This window comes from Podarcis raffonei, chromosome 1, assembly GCF_027172205.1.
Source record: "Podarcis raffonei isolate rPodRaf1 chromosome 1, rPodRaf1.pri, whole genome shotgun sequence".
In the NCBI taxonomy this organism is placed as follows: domain Eukaryota; kingdom Metazoa; phylum Chordata; class Lepidosauria; order Squamata; family Lacertidae; genus Podarcis; species Podarcis raffonei.
Window position 1 is genome coordinate 52,851,611 of NC_070602.1, and position 19,841 is coordinate 52,871,451.

At 45.4% G+C, this 19,841-nt stretch overlaps 1 protein-coding gene across 1 annotated transcript; it reads right to left on the reverse strand.

Moving 5' to 3' along the window:
* Positions 1-204: 204 nt before the first annotated feature.
* ACCS (1-aminocyclopropane-1-carboxylate synthase homolog (inactive)) lies at positions 205-18,774 on the reverse strand. Its single transcript, XM_053387580.1, has 15 exons — positions 17,606-18,774; positions 13,554-14,170; positions 11,989-12,048; positions 11,155-11,225; positions 9,398-9,467; positions 9,217-9,283; positions 8,707-8,804; positions 7,931-8,008; positions 6,581-6,681; positions 5,644-5,733; positions 4,365-4,410; positions 3,678-3,819; positions 2,477-2,619; positions 904-1,057; positions 205-687 (listed from the first exon to the last, which is right to left on the reverse strand). The coding sequence occupies exons 1-15, from the start codon at positions 18,252-18,254 to the stop codon at positions 389-391; spliced, it is 2,685 nt and encodes an 894-aa protein (XP_053243555.1). The 5' UTR covers positions 18,255-18,774; the 3' UTR covers positions 205-388.
* Positions 18,775-19,841: the final 1,067 nt, after the last annotated feature.

A 19,841-nucleotide genomic window follows, 5' to 3' on the forward strand; every position in this document is an offset into this window, starting at 1 on the left:
TTGTATTTCGATTTCATTTTAGGTCATGGAAGATGTAAAAAAAAAAGAGAGAGAGAGAGAAGTTCTTTAAGGGGTAAAAATTGTAAACCAGTGAAGATGAACCAGAAGCAGTACAAACAAAGATAAAATCTCTCTCTCCGTCTGCACAAGAGAGCATGAGTTTGGTAATTAGAAACAAAAAATTTAAAACTGTAACGCAAAGGGTGGAGGCAGAATAAAAGCCACCCATTTGTAGTTGGCCCCAGTTTAATAGAATGATGAGAAGATGGCAAGAGGAAGGAGGTTTACAAACGGCTTCCTGCTATTTGGAATATATATCATTAGGTAAGTCAAAGCCGAGCAGCAAGAACTTCCAGCGGCAATCCATGTGGAAGGGCACCAAAACAGTCTACTGCTTCCCCACCAATTTGCGGAAAACATCATAGACCTCTGGTTTCTCCTGGGCAAACTGTTCCACCGTATTCTTCTGCAGCCAGTCAGACGAGCGCATTTGCTGCTGCAGGAGGCCAATGAGATCGCCGAGGTTGGAGCCGCCAGCTGAGGCTGGCTCCTGATGGTGAGACACAAATATCACTTCGTCTGTGCTGTCCGCTTTGCCTTCCGAGTCAGACTCACAAGGCTGGTCTTTACCATCATTCAGGATTCCATGCTCGTGTTCTTCCAGAACCTCACGGACCCTCTGCATGCCTGGAGGAAAGGAAGGGGGGAGAGAGAAAAACTCACCAGTTGGAACGAAAGCTGGATTCAGATGGAGAGCTATGGTCCTGAAGCAACCAAGCAGTGACTGACAGTTCAAGAGAACCAACTAACAGGTCTGAGCTATCAGGCCACAGTATCTTACTGGTGGGTTTGGCATGCTGGGTCACCAGCTGGGAGAGAAGATAGGAGAAGGACAACACTGACCTAGCTGCAGCCGATGTATCTTGTCCGAAAAGATGATGCGGAACCAGCCAGGCTCATTGCACTCAAAAGCTTTACCACAAGAGAGCAGGACTTTGTTGTCCAGGAAGCGCCTCCAGAGCAGCATTTCCTCTTCAAATGTTCCTCTTCGCAAGTACTAGGGAGTAAAGGAGTGAAGAAACAAGTAAGCTCCGACTCACAAGAAGGAGTTACAGCCACATCTCAACTTCAGTAAGACCATGGAGACCTAAGGTTCCTCGCAGCAGGGGCTTCAGGCTTGGGGGGGGGGCAATTCAATGCCACAGTCTTCTGATCGTCCTGTCAGAACAAGGATTTTGGTTTCTCAGATGAAACTATTCCCCCTCTCCCCCGTCACAAGCTGTTCTGGGGAAAATCTCGACACCCCTTCCCTCAGTTTCAGAAGGAGGAGAAGGGGTGGAAAGCTCTGTCGTGAAAAGTCACCACACAAGGCGTCTGCTGACAGGATTCATTAGCTGAGTCACACCCTCAGGATCTACTCTGTTTAATAGAACCTTGAGATCCACTGACAGGAGTCAGGTGCAACATCACTCAGGGATGTGTGTATGTGTGGGAGACTTCTGGGAGTCAGAAACATCATGTGGATCTACTGCAAATTACCCATGGATCTACTAGTAGATCCAGACTTGCCTTCTGCCCAGCCATAGAATTTGAATCATGCAAAAAGACCCTGCCCACTAAAAATAAGGACAGATTTTTTTAAAAAAAGGTCTGAAGCTATAAGGGAGGCATTTTCCTATTTCTGGGAATGGGAGACAGCCCTGCTCCCAAAAGACTTCAGAGAACTGGGAACTCCATCTTCCACCAGTGGAATGAGAAAGTCAACCACAATCTTTGCAAGTTTATTTCCCTTGGCTGTGATGATGAAAAAGGGAAGCACCCACCAGACTGGAGAATATTTAATTATATAAGGATTTATAAACTGCTTCCCAACAAATGTCTTCAGAGTGGTGTACAAAAGTACCAACCCCTCCCCAAATGTATAGTCAAAGTGAATATGCAGAACAGTCCAAAAGCAGTTCTTAAAGAATTAAGTTCTTAAAGAATTAAATTACAAGATTCCATATGAATGCAATACAAAATGGCTGAGTCTCTCTTCAGGGAAACCCTCTTAGAAAGAAAAAAATTTCAGCAGTTGCCTAAAGGCAAAAATGCTACGGTTGTAAAAAAAAAAAAAAGCAAACCTAGGAAAAGGAGGCATACAGGACCCATGGAAACTACTTCACTGCCTCATAAAAGATCTCAAGATGTGTTTCTGAATTGAAACAACTAATGCTACTTCTCTACTTTACAGAAAATTCTGAGTAAGCTCAAAGGATAATTTTGGAGATGAATTATTCAAAGTGGGGCGGGGGGGTGTGAGAGGTTGTTTTTACAAAATAGAGCAATGCCTTGTCAGTGAGACAGTGTGTGCGAACACACCAGCCAGATCTTTCTGAAATCCGTAACATTGGATGTCTGCTTGATTCACACCCACCACTGCTGAAATAGAGGGACTTTGTTTGATCCTACAGGGCCTCCTTTAATGAGCACTGACCTTTCGGAAATCAATCCATACAAAGAAGCCTGCATTGCGGTTCAGGAAGGGAACCCCAAGGGTCTTGAGCTCATCTGTCACAAAAGTGTGGGCAGCTTTCAGCCTTTCATGATTGGCCCGTAAGTACACCTGGTTGATCCAGTCTAGCCAAGAGGAAGACACATAAGGCAGTTCAGACACATACATATAAAATCGCTTGATTTCTCAACTCTTTGATGACTGGTGGTTCAGCGTGTGAACTGACTCCATTGAAAAGCATTGGATCTGAAGCCATTCAAGAATATAGGCAAGTTCTGCCTGTGGCAAGCTGATTTGCAGCAACTCATTCAAACACTGATCATCACTTGGTGCTGCAGGCTACTATGTGAACACACAAAGCATCCCACAGAGAAGAAAGTGGACAATATCTACACAACACTGCCCATATTTTGTATTGAAATGTTGGTCTCACTCCACTGCCTTCTTTTCTTTATTCTCACCTTCTGCACGATCAACTATTGCAGCAGCAAAACATGATGCAAAATCCTCAGGGCCTTGTCAATTTATGCAATGCATTGCAATTTCCTGTTGGTCACATTTCAGGTGTGCACATGAAAACCATATTAAGATACACACATAAAAATATAAGGAGGTCCATTTAAGCCAGGCATAGGCAAACCCAACCCTCCAGATGTTTTGGGACTACAATTCCCATCATCCCTGACCACTGGTCCTGCTAGTTAGGGATCATGGGAGTTGTAGGCCAAAAAAACATATGGAGGGCCAAGTTTGCCTATGCCTGATCTAAGCCACTCTAACATAGGCAGAATGTCTGAAAGGGTCCCCCAAGTGAGTAGACTTGTATGCAGGTGGGGCTCCCAGGCAATCTGGACCCCTGGATTGAGCAGAGCTCCAGATCTCATGGGAGCTGTACACGCAAAGGGGGCTGTTTCACATGTCCAACCAAACATGCAGAGCTTGGGTATGTGGCGTCACTTCCTACTCCACACATTGCTGTGTCTATGGTGGGGAGGCTATGAAAAGGGCTGTTGTTGGCTGTGCAATATTTTTATGCTTTAATTGAAAATGCTGCTGAATTGGCAACCCATCTCCACGCTACAGCCTGAGAATCCTGGACAGGCAAAAGCTGCAGTTTTGGCAAAGCTCCCTTCTCAAAGGGAGAACAGAGCAGGGAGGGGTTGTGCAACATTCTTGGCCTCACCTCTGTCTCGGAGTAGCTGGGCCATTTTGTACTGGACAGGCCCACAGACCCCGTGGAAGTAGCACAAGGAAGCCACAGCATTGGCAACATCTTGATTCAATGTGTACAGTGTCCCAAAGCGAATCCCAGCAGCAGCAAAATCCTGCAGGGGCCAGAAATTAATAATCTTTTGAGCCAACCAATGAATAAACAAATCTCTCTTATGCATGGCCCAGGCTTTTGAAATAATACCACCTGAGCATCAGAAAGAAATGCATCTTTATGCTCAAAGATGGAAGGAAGAAACAGTTCCAACAAAGGAAGACTGGCAATTAAAATTAATGGAGTACGCAGAAATAGCAAAACTTACCAGAAGAATGAGAAATCAAGAAGAGACTTTTAAAAACAGAATGGGGACAATTTATTGATTATTTGAAGATACATTGTAAACAAATCAAAACATTAGCAGGATTGATATAAACACACGCAGTAAGAGATAATCAAGGGGAAGATAATGGAAAATTAGTAAACAGACTTGAATTGGATATGCAGTAATAAAAATATATAAAATAAGTAACTGCAGAAATGAGGGGAGGGAAGTAGAGGGGAAGGTAAATGAGATTTGAAAGATTTTGTTTTCCTTGTTAAAAATATTTGTAAAAGTTGAAAATGAAAATAAGATAAAAAAGAAAAGAAAAAAGGACTCACCTTAGTAATTCCCCACATCACATGGGTCCTCTGCGGATCAGGAAATCTGTGCATAAAGAGAATGCATATGTAGATGTTAGCAACAAATCAACAAGGCTTCTAGGGTATTCTGAAGCACCAGAAGAAATTATAGTCCCCAGTGTGGTTCCCAAGGACGCCCACTAAGACTTATCGAGGAAACTGCAAGTGTCTCTAGTTCCCAACCAGTCTGAGTTCCTCTTCATCCTCCCCTGCGTCACCTATGTTATCTGAAAGGCTGGACTTTGGTCTTTCCTATTTCAGCAGTGCGAGACCAAAATTTGTCATCCCGGCCTCTCGCCTTCTGTTCTGCTCAATTCACTATGTCATAGTTTTGACGCCCTGCAGCGCCCTCTAGCCTCAGTGCCCAGAGCAGTGAAGCCAGTCGCACTGCCCTAAATCCACCTCTCTTATCTGCTTAGGGGCTCACTACTGTTCTGATTCGCCAGAAGACCTGGAAAAGAGGAGGGAAAGAACAGCTTTTCTACCAATGACACCAATAAAATTTCCCCTTGAAATGAAAGTAGCTGCTCGGAAAGGGGATTTTCGTCCATGGGACCGTGGAATGGAGGAAAAGAATTTAAAAAAACCTTCCCCACCACCACATACTCTCAAGCCTGCTTGGATTAACCTGTGGTAGTCCATCTCCATAACAAAAATGTGTCAGGCCTGGTTTGCTCTCAGAGAGTCAAAAGACTCTCTGAGGTCTCTCTGCTCTGCTTCCAAGCTGCGTATTTCCACACCACGTTTAGGAAAACCTCCAACTATCACAGACATGCAAAAGAATTTCAGGGACAATTGTATGCACATTGTTCCTCTCCTCCATGGTCCTGATCCAGAGTGGGGAGCCTGTGGCTGTTGCTGGACTCAAACATCCATCATCCCCAATCAGCACTGCCAATGATGATGCGAGTTGCACTCCACCGATATCTGGAGGGCCACAGGTTCCTCGCCCCTGAACCAGAGAGTCATTCTCACAGCGCTGCTACTGTTAAAACTGTGCCAGAAAGCAACCCTTTGAAGCCCTGGGATATTGTGGTGCAGAAGCATGGAGAGCACTTTCCCCCAGTTACAAGCCTCTAAAAAAGGGAATGTACCACACTGCTGCCAGTAGAAGCTGCCAACTTTTAACCCCTCAGGACTCTTAATAGCAGTTTGTGCTGTGAAAGTGTTTGCTCAGTGCCGCTTTTCTGTTTCACGGAACTTTATAGTGTTGGCGAACCCCATTAAGAGGTGATGGAAGCACTATAGATGCCTTTACCTGTCCATTTCAAGCACACTGTGGAATGTGGCAGAATCATCAAAAACTGACAGCATGTAGATCTCATCTACTATCACGTGCAGCTCATGCCTAGAATGGGAGAAAGGAAAAACGGGATTTTTTGGAAATTAATTAAAAGTTGATTTGGCTCTCTTGGGCAATATCCTCCCTAAAATTGGATGTTTTGTGATAAGGAAAACAATGGGAAACAATGAAAACTGGGCAGTAAAAATTGCTGACACAACATTGTATAGGCATCCCAGCAAACAAATCAGAGGGAATGCTCAAGAAATGACCAATGATATCTGACCTTGCAAACTTTGTGGGAACAAATCGGGATGAATGTGCAATGAAATAGGTCATCTGGAAGCAACCAGGATGCTACACAGGTGTAACTCTCCCCCAGCATTCCTAGTTCTTTCTAAAGAGGAAGCAATATCAATGGAATGGAGCCAGAAATTTATCCCCCGTTATGGCATTTGCTCCTCCAGCTCCACCACTCTCCAGTAGATGAAGACCTCCTGCGCCATTGAATGGCACCCCATCAATTCTCCTTTTCTGCCCCTTATAGCTAAAGCTCCTTCTTAGAATATGTCTAGTGTCACACCCAACTCTTGCCTTCAAGTACCACCTCACCCTACAAAATGTCCCTAACCTTTTCTGTTGAGTCTTCAGCTGAACCTCATCCTCTACAACAGGTGTGGGGAACCTCTGGCCCTCCAGATGTTGCTGAACTGCAACTCCCATCATCCCTAGCCATTGACCATGCTTTCTGGGGCTGATGAGAACTGACAAGCCAGAGGTTCCCTACTCCTGCTCTGCAGAAACTAAGTACATGTAGCCTAGGCAGATGTAAAAATGCATATTTTCACTCATCCCAGCCTACAATATTTGGTCTGTTGGACTAGCCATCTCCAAACAAAGTCTTAGATCATACCTTTTTGCAAATTCCAAGAAGTCATGTAACTCAGAGAGAGAATAGATGTCCCCCAAGGGATTATGGGGGTTCAGGAGAATTAAAGCCTTTACTCTGACACCCTATAAAACAAAAGCATCAAACTGTAAAACACGAAGAACAAGGGACCTTATATAAAATACTGCCTGTCGAGAAACCTGCGTGTCCTGAGGCACTTTGGTTTATAACATTGGTGACCCTCATTATCAGGCTGCTTTTACCTGCCTGTTGTCAGTGCATCATGAAATGTAGCAAAGTAAAGGAGCTTGGTTGAATTCTCTTTTATAGCTTTACAATATTTTTAAAATCAAAAATGTCTTGGTGCAATCAAATTCCACATAGATGGTAAGTGAACAATTGCCAAGAAAATTCAACACAGCCACATTTGGCTTTAAAAGAGGAAACGTCCCAAAACTGAAGGAATTGGTAAAAAGAAAGTTGAATGGGGAAGTGGAAAGTGTCAAATCTCACCAAAATACTTAGAGATTGTTCAAAACCTCAATCATACAAACTGAGCTAGGAAGTACATTACAGATAAAGGAAAGACTCCATCAGAGACAAGAAGATGCCAATGTGGCTAATGAGCAGAATCAAGGAAGCTATTAGAGGTAGGAAGATATCCTTCAAAAAACAGAAGTCTTTTTTAAATGAGAACAAAACAGAGCATAAACTTTGTCAAAAGAAGCAGAAGCAAGCAATAAGGGTCCATTCATACTATCCTGTATGCCAGGCATAGGCAAACTCCAGCCCTCCAGATGTTTGGGACTACAATTCCCATCATCCCTAGCTAACAGAACCAGTGGTCAGGAATGATGGAAATTGTAGTCCCAAACATCTGGAGGGCCAGAGTTTGCCTATGCCTGCCGTATGCTGTAATAAAATATTTGTCTATCAAAGTTCCAAAGTTGTAATGCAGCAGTCAAAACACCATAATGCATCCAGCCTCTACCACACTTGGCCTCAACAATGCTTATACTTAGACCACCCTGGACCACTGAAATGAATCAAAACTAGGGACCAGATTCAGCTAACCTGGCCCGTGAGCAGAAGCCAGTGCAAAGACTCCCACAAGCAAAGGGGCTTCCCCTTGCACCTCCCCTAAATCCACTCTGGGAGCTTGAGAAAAACCCCAGAACAGTGTGCAGGGGAGACTGTTCCAACAGGTAAGCAGAAATGCTTGCACTGGCAGAACGGCCGTATTAGCGCAACACTGAATTACCCCAAAATCTAAAGGTTTATTGTATTCCATTCCACAACATCCCTGTAATCTGTGGTCCCACCCACCAATGAAGCCTTGGAAGATTCAGCAACTGTAAGATGAAGCAAGCTCACCTCTGACTGTGCATCCTGCAAGGCCTTCTTTAGCTTTTCCACAGTGAGCTGGAACGGACGGTTGCAGGTGCCGGTGACCTGAAACGCATTAAAGAATAGGCTGAGCACAAAAGCCTTCAGAACCAAGCAAAAGCTATTTGTGCTGCACATCTCAAGAAGTCTTAACAAGGACTCCACTCCCTTCAACTGGATGTTATTACAGATATAAGAATTGTTAACACACTTCCCAGTGACATCATGAATTGAGCAGCCATTCACAGAAGCTGGAGTTCAACTTCTACTGAGGAAGGGATATTTGTGGACCTCTACAGAGGAATGCCAGAATGCTGATTTGGATGCAAGCAAAGGCAGCCTTCACAGCCCAAATTACTTAAGCCTTAAATTCAGCAAACATATTCTAGGAAAGGTGTTCCAAAACTTCTTACTGTAGGGATACACACGGGTAATTTCTGTTCAGAAACTTTGTCTTCTCAGAGAAACCAAATATATCTTGTGTGCAATACTTCCCTCTCTGTCAGCCAGTTTGGCAACCCATACCCAACTTTCCCTGTGACTTGGAGCTTGAACCATTGTTTAGCAACTATTGCTCAAGTGAACTGTGAGGAAGATATGTAAAGTTGCCTGCTGCCAGAAAATGCCATAGGACAATAGCAAGGGTAGCCAACATGGTGCCCCCAGATGTTATGGACATGCTGGCATGGGGACAGATGGAAATTTCAGTCCATATCCGGACCCCTAGGTTATAGAATGTGATGGCTGTCCGCTCTCCTTCTTACCTGACTGTCCAAATGGGCATAGACCAGCTTCACATTCCCATAGAGAAACACACTTTGGGTGATGCCTCCGTAGAAAGGGGTAGCGATCAGGAAGGCTTCTGAAATCAAAAGAAGAAAGCCGGTTATCCCACTGCTGCAATTCGTGGCCCTGAAGTTTACAGCTGGGACAATGCAGCTGAGGTCAGGATCTTTGTGGAAAAGTTCCTTTCTACGAGTCCAGAGAGACCAGTTTGGAGTTAACTTTTACTTGCCCTGATTAATGTAGCTAATTAGTGCAAGTACAATGGGCAAGGGAATAAAAAAGAATACCCAGCAGAATTATGACCATAAACATTAGCAGTTTTGTTGCTATTCTTTGCAATATTCCTACTCCATTACCAACCAACATATCCATATATTAAGGGTTGTATTCAACTATGTTTTGCTCAAAATAGACCTACCAAAATTCATGGACCTAACTGAGTCATTAATTTGAATACCACCCAATATTTCTCTAGTTATCTCACTTACCCCCTGGATCACAGAGAACGGTAGCCAAAGCAGAAAACAGAGAGCCGCAGCCATTCAGTATGATCACCTGCAGAAGACATGTTGGGATAGATGTTTACTCCCATTTAGGGTAGGATAATCATCAATATGAGTGCTAATACATTACTAAAAGAACAAACAAGCCAGAAGTAAATTGACCTACATTTTCTGCTTTAAGAGGTGCAGGTGCCTTGCAATAATAGGTCAAAAATCGAGCCACTTCCTCTCGCAAGCTGAAGGAGATATAAAAGCAACCATGGAATTAGTTTCTCCCAAGGAAAGGCTTCGCTCTCCACCAGGATGCATTGCAGAACAACACATAGAAGGTTTATGCAGTAGGCATGGAAACAGGATAACATTTTACTGGGCCAGCGCAAAACATTTCCCTTGTTCACACACATAAGATGCCATAAAATCCTGCACTTTATTATTGTTAATTTCCACTTTAGGTCTGACTGCAATGAGAACTGAAGGTATAAAATGCTTAAAAGCAGCGATGGGGCACCTAAGACTCTCCAGTTGGGGGCTAAAACTCCCATCATCCTGGACCATTGACCATGCTGGCTGGGGCTGATGGGAGTTGGAGTCCAACTGCATCTGGAGGGTTATTGACTCCCCAACCCTGCTTAAAAGAACCATATCCTGGTGGGATGGAGATGGCCCTTCAGAAGTTGTTGTGCTACAATTCCCATCTCTCCTGACTGTTGGTCATGCTGGCTCTAAATGACTGGAGCTGTAGTCAGCAACAAATGGAGGGGCACAGGTTCCCTGGTATCCTGAGCTGAGCTCCCTTTGCGGAAAAGGAGAATATACATGCAGTTAATTCACTGAAAGATCAGCCCTTCCTGTCACAAGCATGTTATGTTCCTGGCTGGACCAGTTCAAACTGTATGTCCTAGGTATTTCCACAGTCCTCTTTAGTGTCTTCCTTCCTTCCTTCCATTTCTTCCAAGGCAGTGTACATAGCTTCCCCTGCACCCAAGTTATGCTCACAACAGCCTTCGGAGAATGAATGTGTTATCAGAATATATGGTTATTAAAATTATCAACTATATTAAAGAGACGACCTCAGGTGCAAAGACTTCACATGCCACACAGTTAGCAAACAGTCCATTGCACTCTTGAGGTGCTATTTTGAAATAATTCAGCACACCCTTCCACCACCATACCCCTTATGTATTTTATTTTCTGATTTCTTATACACACATGCACACAACCATGCTCACTACATCACCCTTGGTACTTACAACAATCATAGATTTTATTTTTTTACAGCATGTAGCCATTTCATGCACTTTAAAACATACTCCTCCTCCTCCTCCAGAACTCTCATGACCTCTCAGCCCCTTCCACTACCTCAGGGAATATAAAGATGATGGGGAAATACTAGCTGCCCATGGAGGGGGTAAGCATGGGTTTCAGCACTTCCCACAGGGCTCTCACAGTCTTAGGGTGTTCCCCCAATAACAGCCCCTCCTGCAGAAGGGCACTTTAATTCAGCTCAGCCAGTTCCTCAGGGAGGAAGGGCTTTTTTCCCAGCTGGAACTCACCAGAATTCAGTTCTGGCGCCTCTCAAATGGGCACCATTGCCATTCTAAGACAAGGGAGGTGTTCATGGTGAGTTCCTGCACCTCTTTTTCTAGAAAAATAGTATAGGCATAACCAACCAACATCAAACCTCAAGATTCTAGATGGCCCCAGCTCTCTGCTGAAACATGTTTCACAGCTCAGCAGAGCAGCTGGCCGGGATCCTGACCTGCTTAGAGATATCTGACTTTGCCTGCCTGGAAAAGGCTCTCTTTATTGCTTGTACTGCACCTGCAATCTCCTGCAGGACAGGATAATAATTTCCTTGTAGGTGCAGAAAATAGGGTGAAGATACTTACGAAGGGGAAAAGATACAGGGCAGTTACTACTCACAACATATGGCCCTTCCAGTCAGGATATTGTAGCAGTGGAGGTTCTATGACGTTCATGTCACTTTGCGTCAGCTATTAGCAAAGAGAAGGAAAGGGCACAATAATTAAGCAAGCCAAATTGGTCTGGAAAAGGTAAGAATCAAACCTGTAGAACCGAATGCTCCCATCCTGCTGGAGGGCATTCGTCTTACAAGTTACAAAACCCAAAACAAGCAAATCTATACTGGTCAGCAAGGCAAGTCCATCCCATTTCCTTTCACGGGAACAGGCACACTGCTAGTGCTCCTGCAACATTATTATCAGAAGAGGACTCTCATTCTGGAAAGAGACATTGTCTCTAGAAGTACCCAGAATTTGAAAGTCAAAGAAACGCCCTAAGTTAAAAGAACAACAATAATTTTGATTTCTATTATTGTTTAAAGCTTTGTCAAGGAGGTGTAAGGTTGGTAGCTTGGGAAACATTTTCATCCTTCTAAAGGGCGCGGCTCCTCTGCAGAGTCCTGTCTCAATCCTCTTCTGGGTCCTTTGCCCGCTTTCTCCCCCAGTTGTTTTGGGGATAGATAAATTCATGCATACTAGGGAAGCAAGGGCTTGGGGCAGGAATAGGGCAGGAAGTTCTCTCCAATATTTGGAAGTGGTTGACTGCAAGAAACCCAAGAGAGGTGCCATGTTCCCACCACCACTACTCTAGAAAAGGCACAAATGGAAAAGAAAGGGGTCAACAAGTATTCATATCAAGATGCTTCAGCATGTAAAATTAAGCCTCTGAGGGCTAACTGATTTGGGAAGGGAAAGAGCACAGCTCAGGAATCAAGCACATTTATGATTCTCTTACCCGCTTGGACATCAGATCAAAGCACAGCTTGTTTTCACTGGTGCCAAAATTAATGATGCCCTGGAGACAGAGACAGAAGTATTGTTAAGAAAAACAATCACTGCATGTATATGTATTTCACATTACCTGACGTGCTATTACCCCGTTAAAAAATGTGTGAACCAGAGTTCCTTTAAGTACTGGGGCCAATGAGCACTTTGGGAAATAGATTTTTTAAAAGATCAGGCATATAAACAAATAGTATGTAATTTATTCTTCAATTCACTTGTGAATGTATCTGAATCCAAGATTCCTCTCTTTGTATAATTACGTGAAAGGCTTCAGCTGTAAATTTGCATGCATTTACACGGCACATATTCATATTCCTCAACGAAATCATTTCATGCCGTTCATTTATGTTCATATATAGACACTTCATTATTCATACAGTGTGAAAGAAACTGCAGGTCAGTAAGTATAGATACTATTTTTCTTGGAGACAGTAGCTTGGGCAGTCACCATGTTTACCCAGGTAATTTATTTATTGACTACATTTGTATACTGCCTTTTCTCTAATAATTTGTGGTGTACACAGATCTCATTTTCCCCCTCACAACATCCCTGGGGGTAGATTAGGCTGATAAATAGTTACTGGTCCAAAATTACCCAGTAAGGATTTGAACCCAAGTCTTTCAAGTCCAGTTCAACATACATCATGCTAACCTATTTGAAAGCAAAAGACATTGGCGTAGGCAGGATTTTTGTTGGGGGGTGGGGGACAGGACTTTTGTTGGGGGGGCAGAACCAATGTGATTGGTCAGTTAGTTATTTCTATTGTTTTACTTGGCTACACCCATGGATGTGGAGGAGGAGAAGGAAAGAGGAAGAAATGTTAGTCCAGTGTATCACTTGGGCACATGGAGACTCATCTACATAGTGTTAGACTGTGGTTTAGTGTTCACGATAACATGGCCCCCGAATTGTAAAAAAAACATAATTATAAGTCCCCTTGGGCTAACATTCATTCCAGGAAAGTTATCAAAAGATACAATGCTATGTAAATTGTGTAAATTTAGGAGTCGTGCATGTAACTGCCAGTTTCTCTGGGTGGATGGATGGATGTACAGCTGTTTTTAAATAACAGGAGGATTCTGTTCACTCACTATATTAAATTCTCCAAGGAGTGGCAGGAGGTGAGGGATGCCTCAATTAAGACTTCCCATCCCCTTTTCCTCCTCAAAGCCACCTTTTCCCATTTAGCCTTTGCTTCAATCCTGGGCGGCCCAATACTGAGAGAAGCTGATCCTGTTGAACTCTATGCAGCTTATATACCTATACAGAGGATTACAGTCCTAGTTTTTACCCCCAACCAAAATGAAGCCCAGGCTTCGTAAGTGCACGTGCTCAGATTTATCCTTTGTTCATACACCCTTCTTCACCCTTGATTACACGTCAGAATATAAGCTCCTGCAGCAGAGAGCTCTTCCTTGATTATGCTGAACCTTGATCTGCGTGGAAAATCCATAACCATATTAAATAATAATTTTTGTTTTTGAAGGCACACAGCAGAAACAGAGTTTACTCACCGTGGGGTTTTTGTCCTCTTCATACTTGTCGGCATGATAGGCCCTGTACCCTTCCTCTGTGGACCCCCTGAAGATGTTGGCAATATTGCCTCGAACCGAGAGGTATGGGCTGCTTTGGAAATCACTATGGTTGCAGAAATCAAACACATAGGCTGTCCTGTCCAAGACGGGCCGCACCAGCTGTGTGGTCCTCACTTCCTGCTGTGCCCCTTCGCCTGCCCCAGTGCTATCGGAAAATGCTTGGCTAAGGTCCATGCCCTGGGGCAGCCCGCTTGCAAAGGAGCCGTTATTGCTTTGTTTTAGGATGCTGAGCATCTGGGCGAAGACGTTGAACATGCGGAATTCGTGGTCCCGTTCCAGTTCAAAGCGTCGCTGCTCCAGCTGTATCCGCCGCTCCTCCGCCTCCAGGTCCCGTTGGAGCCGCCGTTCCTCCATCTGCAGAAAGCGCTCCTCCATGTCCCGCTGTGCCGCCAGGGTCTTCAGCAAGAGCGCGTCCAGGGGATCCTTCAGCCGCTGGGCTTTCCGCTTCTTCCGCAGGCGGTGCAGGGTGGAAAAGCCAGGCCGTGGCCCCAGACTTTGGATCCGGGATGACGAAGCCATGTTGGGTTCACTGAAACCTGAAGGAGGAAACAGATAAAGGGAAATTCCTTCCTTTGAGGCACAAAATCATTTCACACTTCTTGACTACGGTCAGACTTGCTTGAACCGTCTGCCATCGTTGCCTTCAATTAGTATCAGTCCTGTCCATAGCAGAATCTCAAAGCAAACCAAACTAGTAAGGATATTGATAAATCAACATAACATAAGCAGCATTTGATGGGTGAGGCCAACAGTCCACCTAGTGCAGTATCCTGTTCTCACAGTGGCTAACCAGCTGCCTGGGGGAAGCCAGCAAGCAGAACCTGAGCACAACAGCAGTATCCTCCCTGCAACTGGTATTCAGACACTTAGTGTCTCCCACATTGAAGGTCATCATGGCTAGTAGTCATTATTCTCCACGAATTTGCCTAATCCCTTGTTAAAGCCATCCAAGTTGGTGGCCATCACTGCCTCTTGTGAGAGCAAATCCCATAGTTTCCTGTGGGAAGTTTCCTGTGGGAAGAAGTATTTGCTGTCCTGAATCTTCTAATGCCCAGCTTCACTGAATGCCCCCAAGTTGGAGTATTTTGTAAGAGGAAGGAAACACTTTTGCCTATCCATTTTCTCCATAATTTTGCGCACCTGTATCATGTTCCCTTACTCAAGTTTTTTCTAAACTAAAATTCTGAATGTTGTAATCTTTTGTCATAAGGGTTCCTGCCCCTTTGTTGGCCTCTTCTGAACCTTTTCCAGCTCTCAAATATCATTCTTGAGGCAAGGTGTCCAAAACTGTACGCAGTTACAGTCACACCACAGATTTTTATACATTATACAGTGGCACTATGGTATTGGCAGTTTTATTTTCAGTTCTATTCCTAATGTTTCGTAGCATGAAATTTGCACATCCAGAAACGCGCCCTTTAACTTTTTGCAACAAGTACCTGATATACAGATGCAACTCATTCAGCATCGTGCTTCAAACAAGTTACAGAAACTGACATAGAATCATATTGTAGGGTTGGAAGAATTGTAGAATTGGAAGGGATCCCAAGAGCCATCTAGGCCAACTCCCTGCAATGCATGTGGCTCCCACTGTTTCAATTTCTAAAATCACCGATGCTGGAAATCAATCTTGGTGGATGCCAGCAAGCCACCGGTCAGAATTATAAATGGTTCCAAATAATGAATCATAGAATCATAGAGTTGGAAGAGACCACAAGGGCCATCGAGTCCAACCCCCTGCCAAGCAGGAAACACCATCAGAGCACTCCTGACATATGGTTGTCAAGCCTCTGCTTAAAGACCTCCAAAGAAGGAGACTCCACCACACTCCTTGGCAGCAAATTCCACTGTCGAACAGCTCTTACTGTCAGGAAGTTCTTCCTAATGTTTAGGTGGAATCTTCTTTCTTGTAGTTTGGATCCATTGCTCCGTGTCCGCTTCTCTGGAGCAGCAGAAAACAACCTTTCTCCCTCCTCTATGTGACATCCTTTTATATATTTGAACATGGCTATCATATCACCCCTTAACCTCCTCTTCTCCAGGCTAAACATGCCCAGCTCCCTTAGCCGTTCCTCATAAGGCATCGTTTCCAGGCCTTTGACCATTTTGGTTGCCCTCCTCTGGACACGTTCCAGTTTGTCAGTGTCCTTCTTGAACTGTGGTGCCCAGAACTGGACACAGTACTCCAGGTGAGGTCTGACCAGAGCAGAATACTATTACTTCCCTTGATCTAGATGCTATACTCCTATTGATGCAGCCCAGAATTGCATTGGCTTTTTTAGCTGCCGCGTCACACTGTTGGCTCATGTCAAGTTTGTGGTCAACCAAGACTCCTAGATCCTTTTCACATGTAGTGCTCTCAAGCCAGGTGTCACCCATCTTGTATTTGTGCCTCTCATTTTTTTTGCCCAAGTGCAATACTTTACATTTCTCCCTGTTAAAATTCATCTTGTTTGTTTTGCCCAGTTCTCTAATCTGTCAAGGTCGTTTTGAAGTGTGATCCTGTCCTCTGGGGTGTGGTGTGGAAGCTCACATTCTGAAGTCTGATACCAATGATGCCAAACTAAGCATCTACACTGGTACATCTGCTCATGGTACAGATTTTCCCTCATGCAAGGTGACTTGAACAGAGGTATTATTGTAGACTCAGCATTTAGAGTTATTTATTTGCTTTGTGTCATTTAGAACTCCAGGCAGAGGTAGATTTAGGGAAATTTTTAATGTATGATATTTTATTGCTTTTTTATTCTGTTGGGAGCCGCCCAGAGTGACTGGGGAAACCCAGCCAGATGGGCAGGGAATAAATTATTGCTATTATTATTATAACCAGTTGTGGAGTCACAGGGCCCCCACAGGAAGCACTGCTATAATGATGAACAATGGAAGGTGAGAGGTGGGGATTTTGGTGCTGCACAAGGTGCCACTGAAATGTTAAGCCCAAAGTCCGCCACTGCTCCAGGATCCAAAGCAGCCTGTCTCACCCAGAAATCACCCAAACCTCTATTTTAAACCTTTTTTTGTAGTTTGAGTCATGGATTTAGTTTACTGTTTTGCATTGTTCCCCATTTGACACATGGGACAATTCCAAGAAAGTCAGCATGCTGTAAACTCAGGTTACTATTTGTTAACTGCAAAGGGCATTTAGTTGCAGAACTCATTGCCTCAGAGTGTTTCAGAGGCCCAAAGTATACCGTTTATTTATTTAATTGGCTTTCAGCCTGAAACATGCCCGAGGCAATGTTCTGTGGCTTCAGATAAAGACAGGATAAAAGTTTCTCAAATCAGCACATCAGGACCCTTGGAGGAATTGGGGGAGGGGGATGGACACAACGCACCTGTTATAGGGGAGGGGGAGAGAGAGGCTGAAATTATGCTGTATTACAAAACCAGAGGACAGGTAAACCTAGTCTCAATGCAGGAAAGAGGGGCTTGGCATCAAAGGACTGGGAGGTTTTGGAGAGATCAGGGAAAGGCACTTGATTAAAAATGACAGTTTTGTAACTAAAATAGAGGGTTCGTCCTTTTCTGGGAAAACACAGATTGGCTGGGGGTGGGGAGCATATGCCTCATCTTTTATAAAGCAAAGGAGAGATTGTAACTGACCACTTTGAAAGCCAAATCCCTCAGAAATTGGATTCTTTGCTTTCCGATCTTCTGCTGACATAACTAACACGCACCACAAAAACAGTGTTAGCTCCTGGCAGGACAGCAAATGGTTGGTTACTTAATGTATTGTTGTATTTTTACTGTGAGGGAAGGAGGTGCTTGTGGGATTGTCTGCCTCGGGGGCGCTAGGCTAACTTCACCTGCCTTGGGTACCGTGTACCTTGACTTGAGAGAAGGGGGGCAGCATGTGATGCCCCCCTCCAGTGCCAACATGTCTCGGGTGGGGCCTGCTCTGTTGTGACCAAGAGGCCCTTGCCATGTCGACGTTAAGTGAGCCGAGCCCGCCGCCGCCGCCGCCGTCCTACCTGAGGGCGAGACACTGGTCTCGATGGGCATCTCCAGCCTGGAGAGGGGCGAGTCGTCCAAAAAGGCCCTGTCCTCCTCGGGGGAGCCCCCCGGCTGGTAAGTGAGAGAAGGCGGCGGCTCCGGCGTCAAGCACTGCTCCACCTCGGAATCCACCTCCTCGCATTTGATCTCCATCAGCTCCGGGGGCTGAGAGGGCGGGAAGGGCAGAGCCGACGAGGGTGCCAAGTGGGGACGGTAGCTTTCCACCAGGCTCCCCGGCGGCAGCACTTGTTGCGCCATCAGCAAGGCGCCGCTGCTGCTGCTGTTGGCGGCGGCGGCGCTGTAGGCGAGGGACGGCCGGCTGGCCAGGACCCGATCCATCACGTCGTAAAACTTCCAAGTCCTGCCCCCTCGAGGGGCCTTGTTGTTCTCCTTGATGCGGCGGTACTCCAGCTTCATCTTCTTGATCTTCTCCCGGCACTGGTCGCCCGTGCGGTGGATGCCCTTCTCCCGCAGCACCTCGGCGATCCGGTTGAAGACGTGCTGGTTCCGAAGGCAGCTCTCCAGCTCCGCCTGCACCGACTCGTCGGCCCACAAGTGCAGCAGCTCCACCACCTCGGGGTCCGACCAGTTGCTGCCCCGCTCGTACTTCTTCCCTCGGAAATCCATGCTCGACCCCCGGCCTCTGAACCTGCCGCCGCCCCCTCGGCGCGGGGAAGCCCAGCAGCTCCCCAACAGCAGCAGGAAGCGCAGGGGACGAGCATTAGGGAGAAGCGGCCGGCAAGGCGCAAGGAGTGCTTGAAACCCTCATCTGGGGCTGGCACGGATTTGACCCGCTTCAGTTTATTGGTGCTAAAGCTTTACTGTCGGGGATCGTCTTTAGGAAGCGGGACGAGGGGCGAATGCATTTATCCTGCCTCCCTCTCTTTTTTTGTCCTGCTGCGGCAGCCGCAGCGCAGAATAAACCGGATTGGCACGGCTTGGCACGATTACTGCCCCCCCCCTTCTGATTTTTTTTTTTTAACAAAGCGAGCTCCCGGGTGATGGAGGCGGAGGAGGCCAAATGAGCATGTTCACATCCGGTGTGATGGCACATGCGTGCTTCCTTTATTCCGGGATAACTTTGGTCCGTGTCAATCACCCGTCCCGGCCGAGCTAGGCTGGGCTGGGCTAAACAAAGCGGAGCCGCGCGAAGGCACCAGGGGGCGGTGCTTAGGGAAAGCTCCACCCCTCGCAGGGCCGACTCCTTTCGAAGATGCGAACGCAGACGGAACCAGCAGCCCTGCGGAGAAGGCGAACTTTCCAGAACGGGCAAATAAGTAACAGGATGGGGCGAAGGACGCCGAGTCTCTGCCAGATCAAGCGGCCTCTAGAGGCTTTGCCTTGCCTTTGTGATGATGAGAAAACGCGCTTTTAACGCTTGCAGGTTGTTCAGAAGCGCATTCTGTGCCCACGCTGGTAGGATTCAAGCTCTGCGCAGTTCAATGTTGGATCCGAAAACGCCGCAACATAAAGCAGCTGTTGAAACTTCTAGGAATGGCGATAGGAAGCCAAATCTGCCTGGCTTTTATTTCTGTTTTTAAAAGCCTGCCTGTTTCCAGGGATAATTATACGCAAGAAGTGGGCAAAAATTATGACTTTTATAAATCACAGTACAACAGGTCGCGATTTTTCGCATCTGCGCGTACAGCTTGGTTTTACAGAAAGTAAAGCCTATGGCAGGTGCAGTCGTTACTCAGCTATTTTTTACCTACACAGACCTTGATGTTCAATTCAAAAAGAAGACGACGATTGCATTATATTCCTATGCTGGTTTAGGAGGTTTGACATACACTTCCCTTGACTTTAGGAGTACTTTTTTATTATTCTGTATTGATTATTTATTTCATTTATGTATTGGCCTTCGTCCCAAAGGAGCACTCCCCCAAAGAGATCTCTTTGGCCCATCACTACAACCCAAGTGAATCCAGTTTGCCAACATTCTCCTTCAAAGGGAAACAGTCCTACATTTTTCCTGGTTATGGTTCTGTTCAACTGCACAACAGCAAAATGATGCCATGGGAAAGAAATGTTGAGTTCTGCTTGTGAAAGCCAGAAGAAGAAGAAATGATAAACACTGGCCCATTTTTGTTTGCAAATTAGTTTATTGTACATGTTACCCTTCAAAAAGTGAAATATGCAAAAAGTATAGATTACACTCTACAGATTAGTACAATTCAACATTTGAATGCATTTGCTAATATTTATAAACTCATA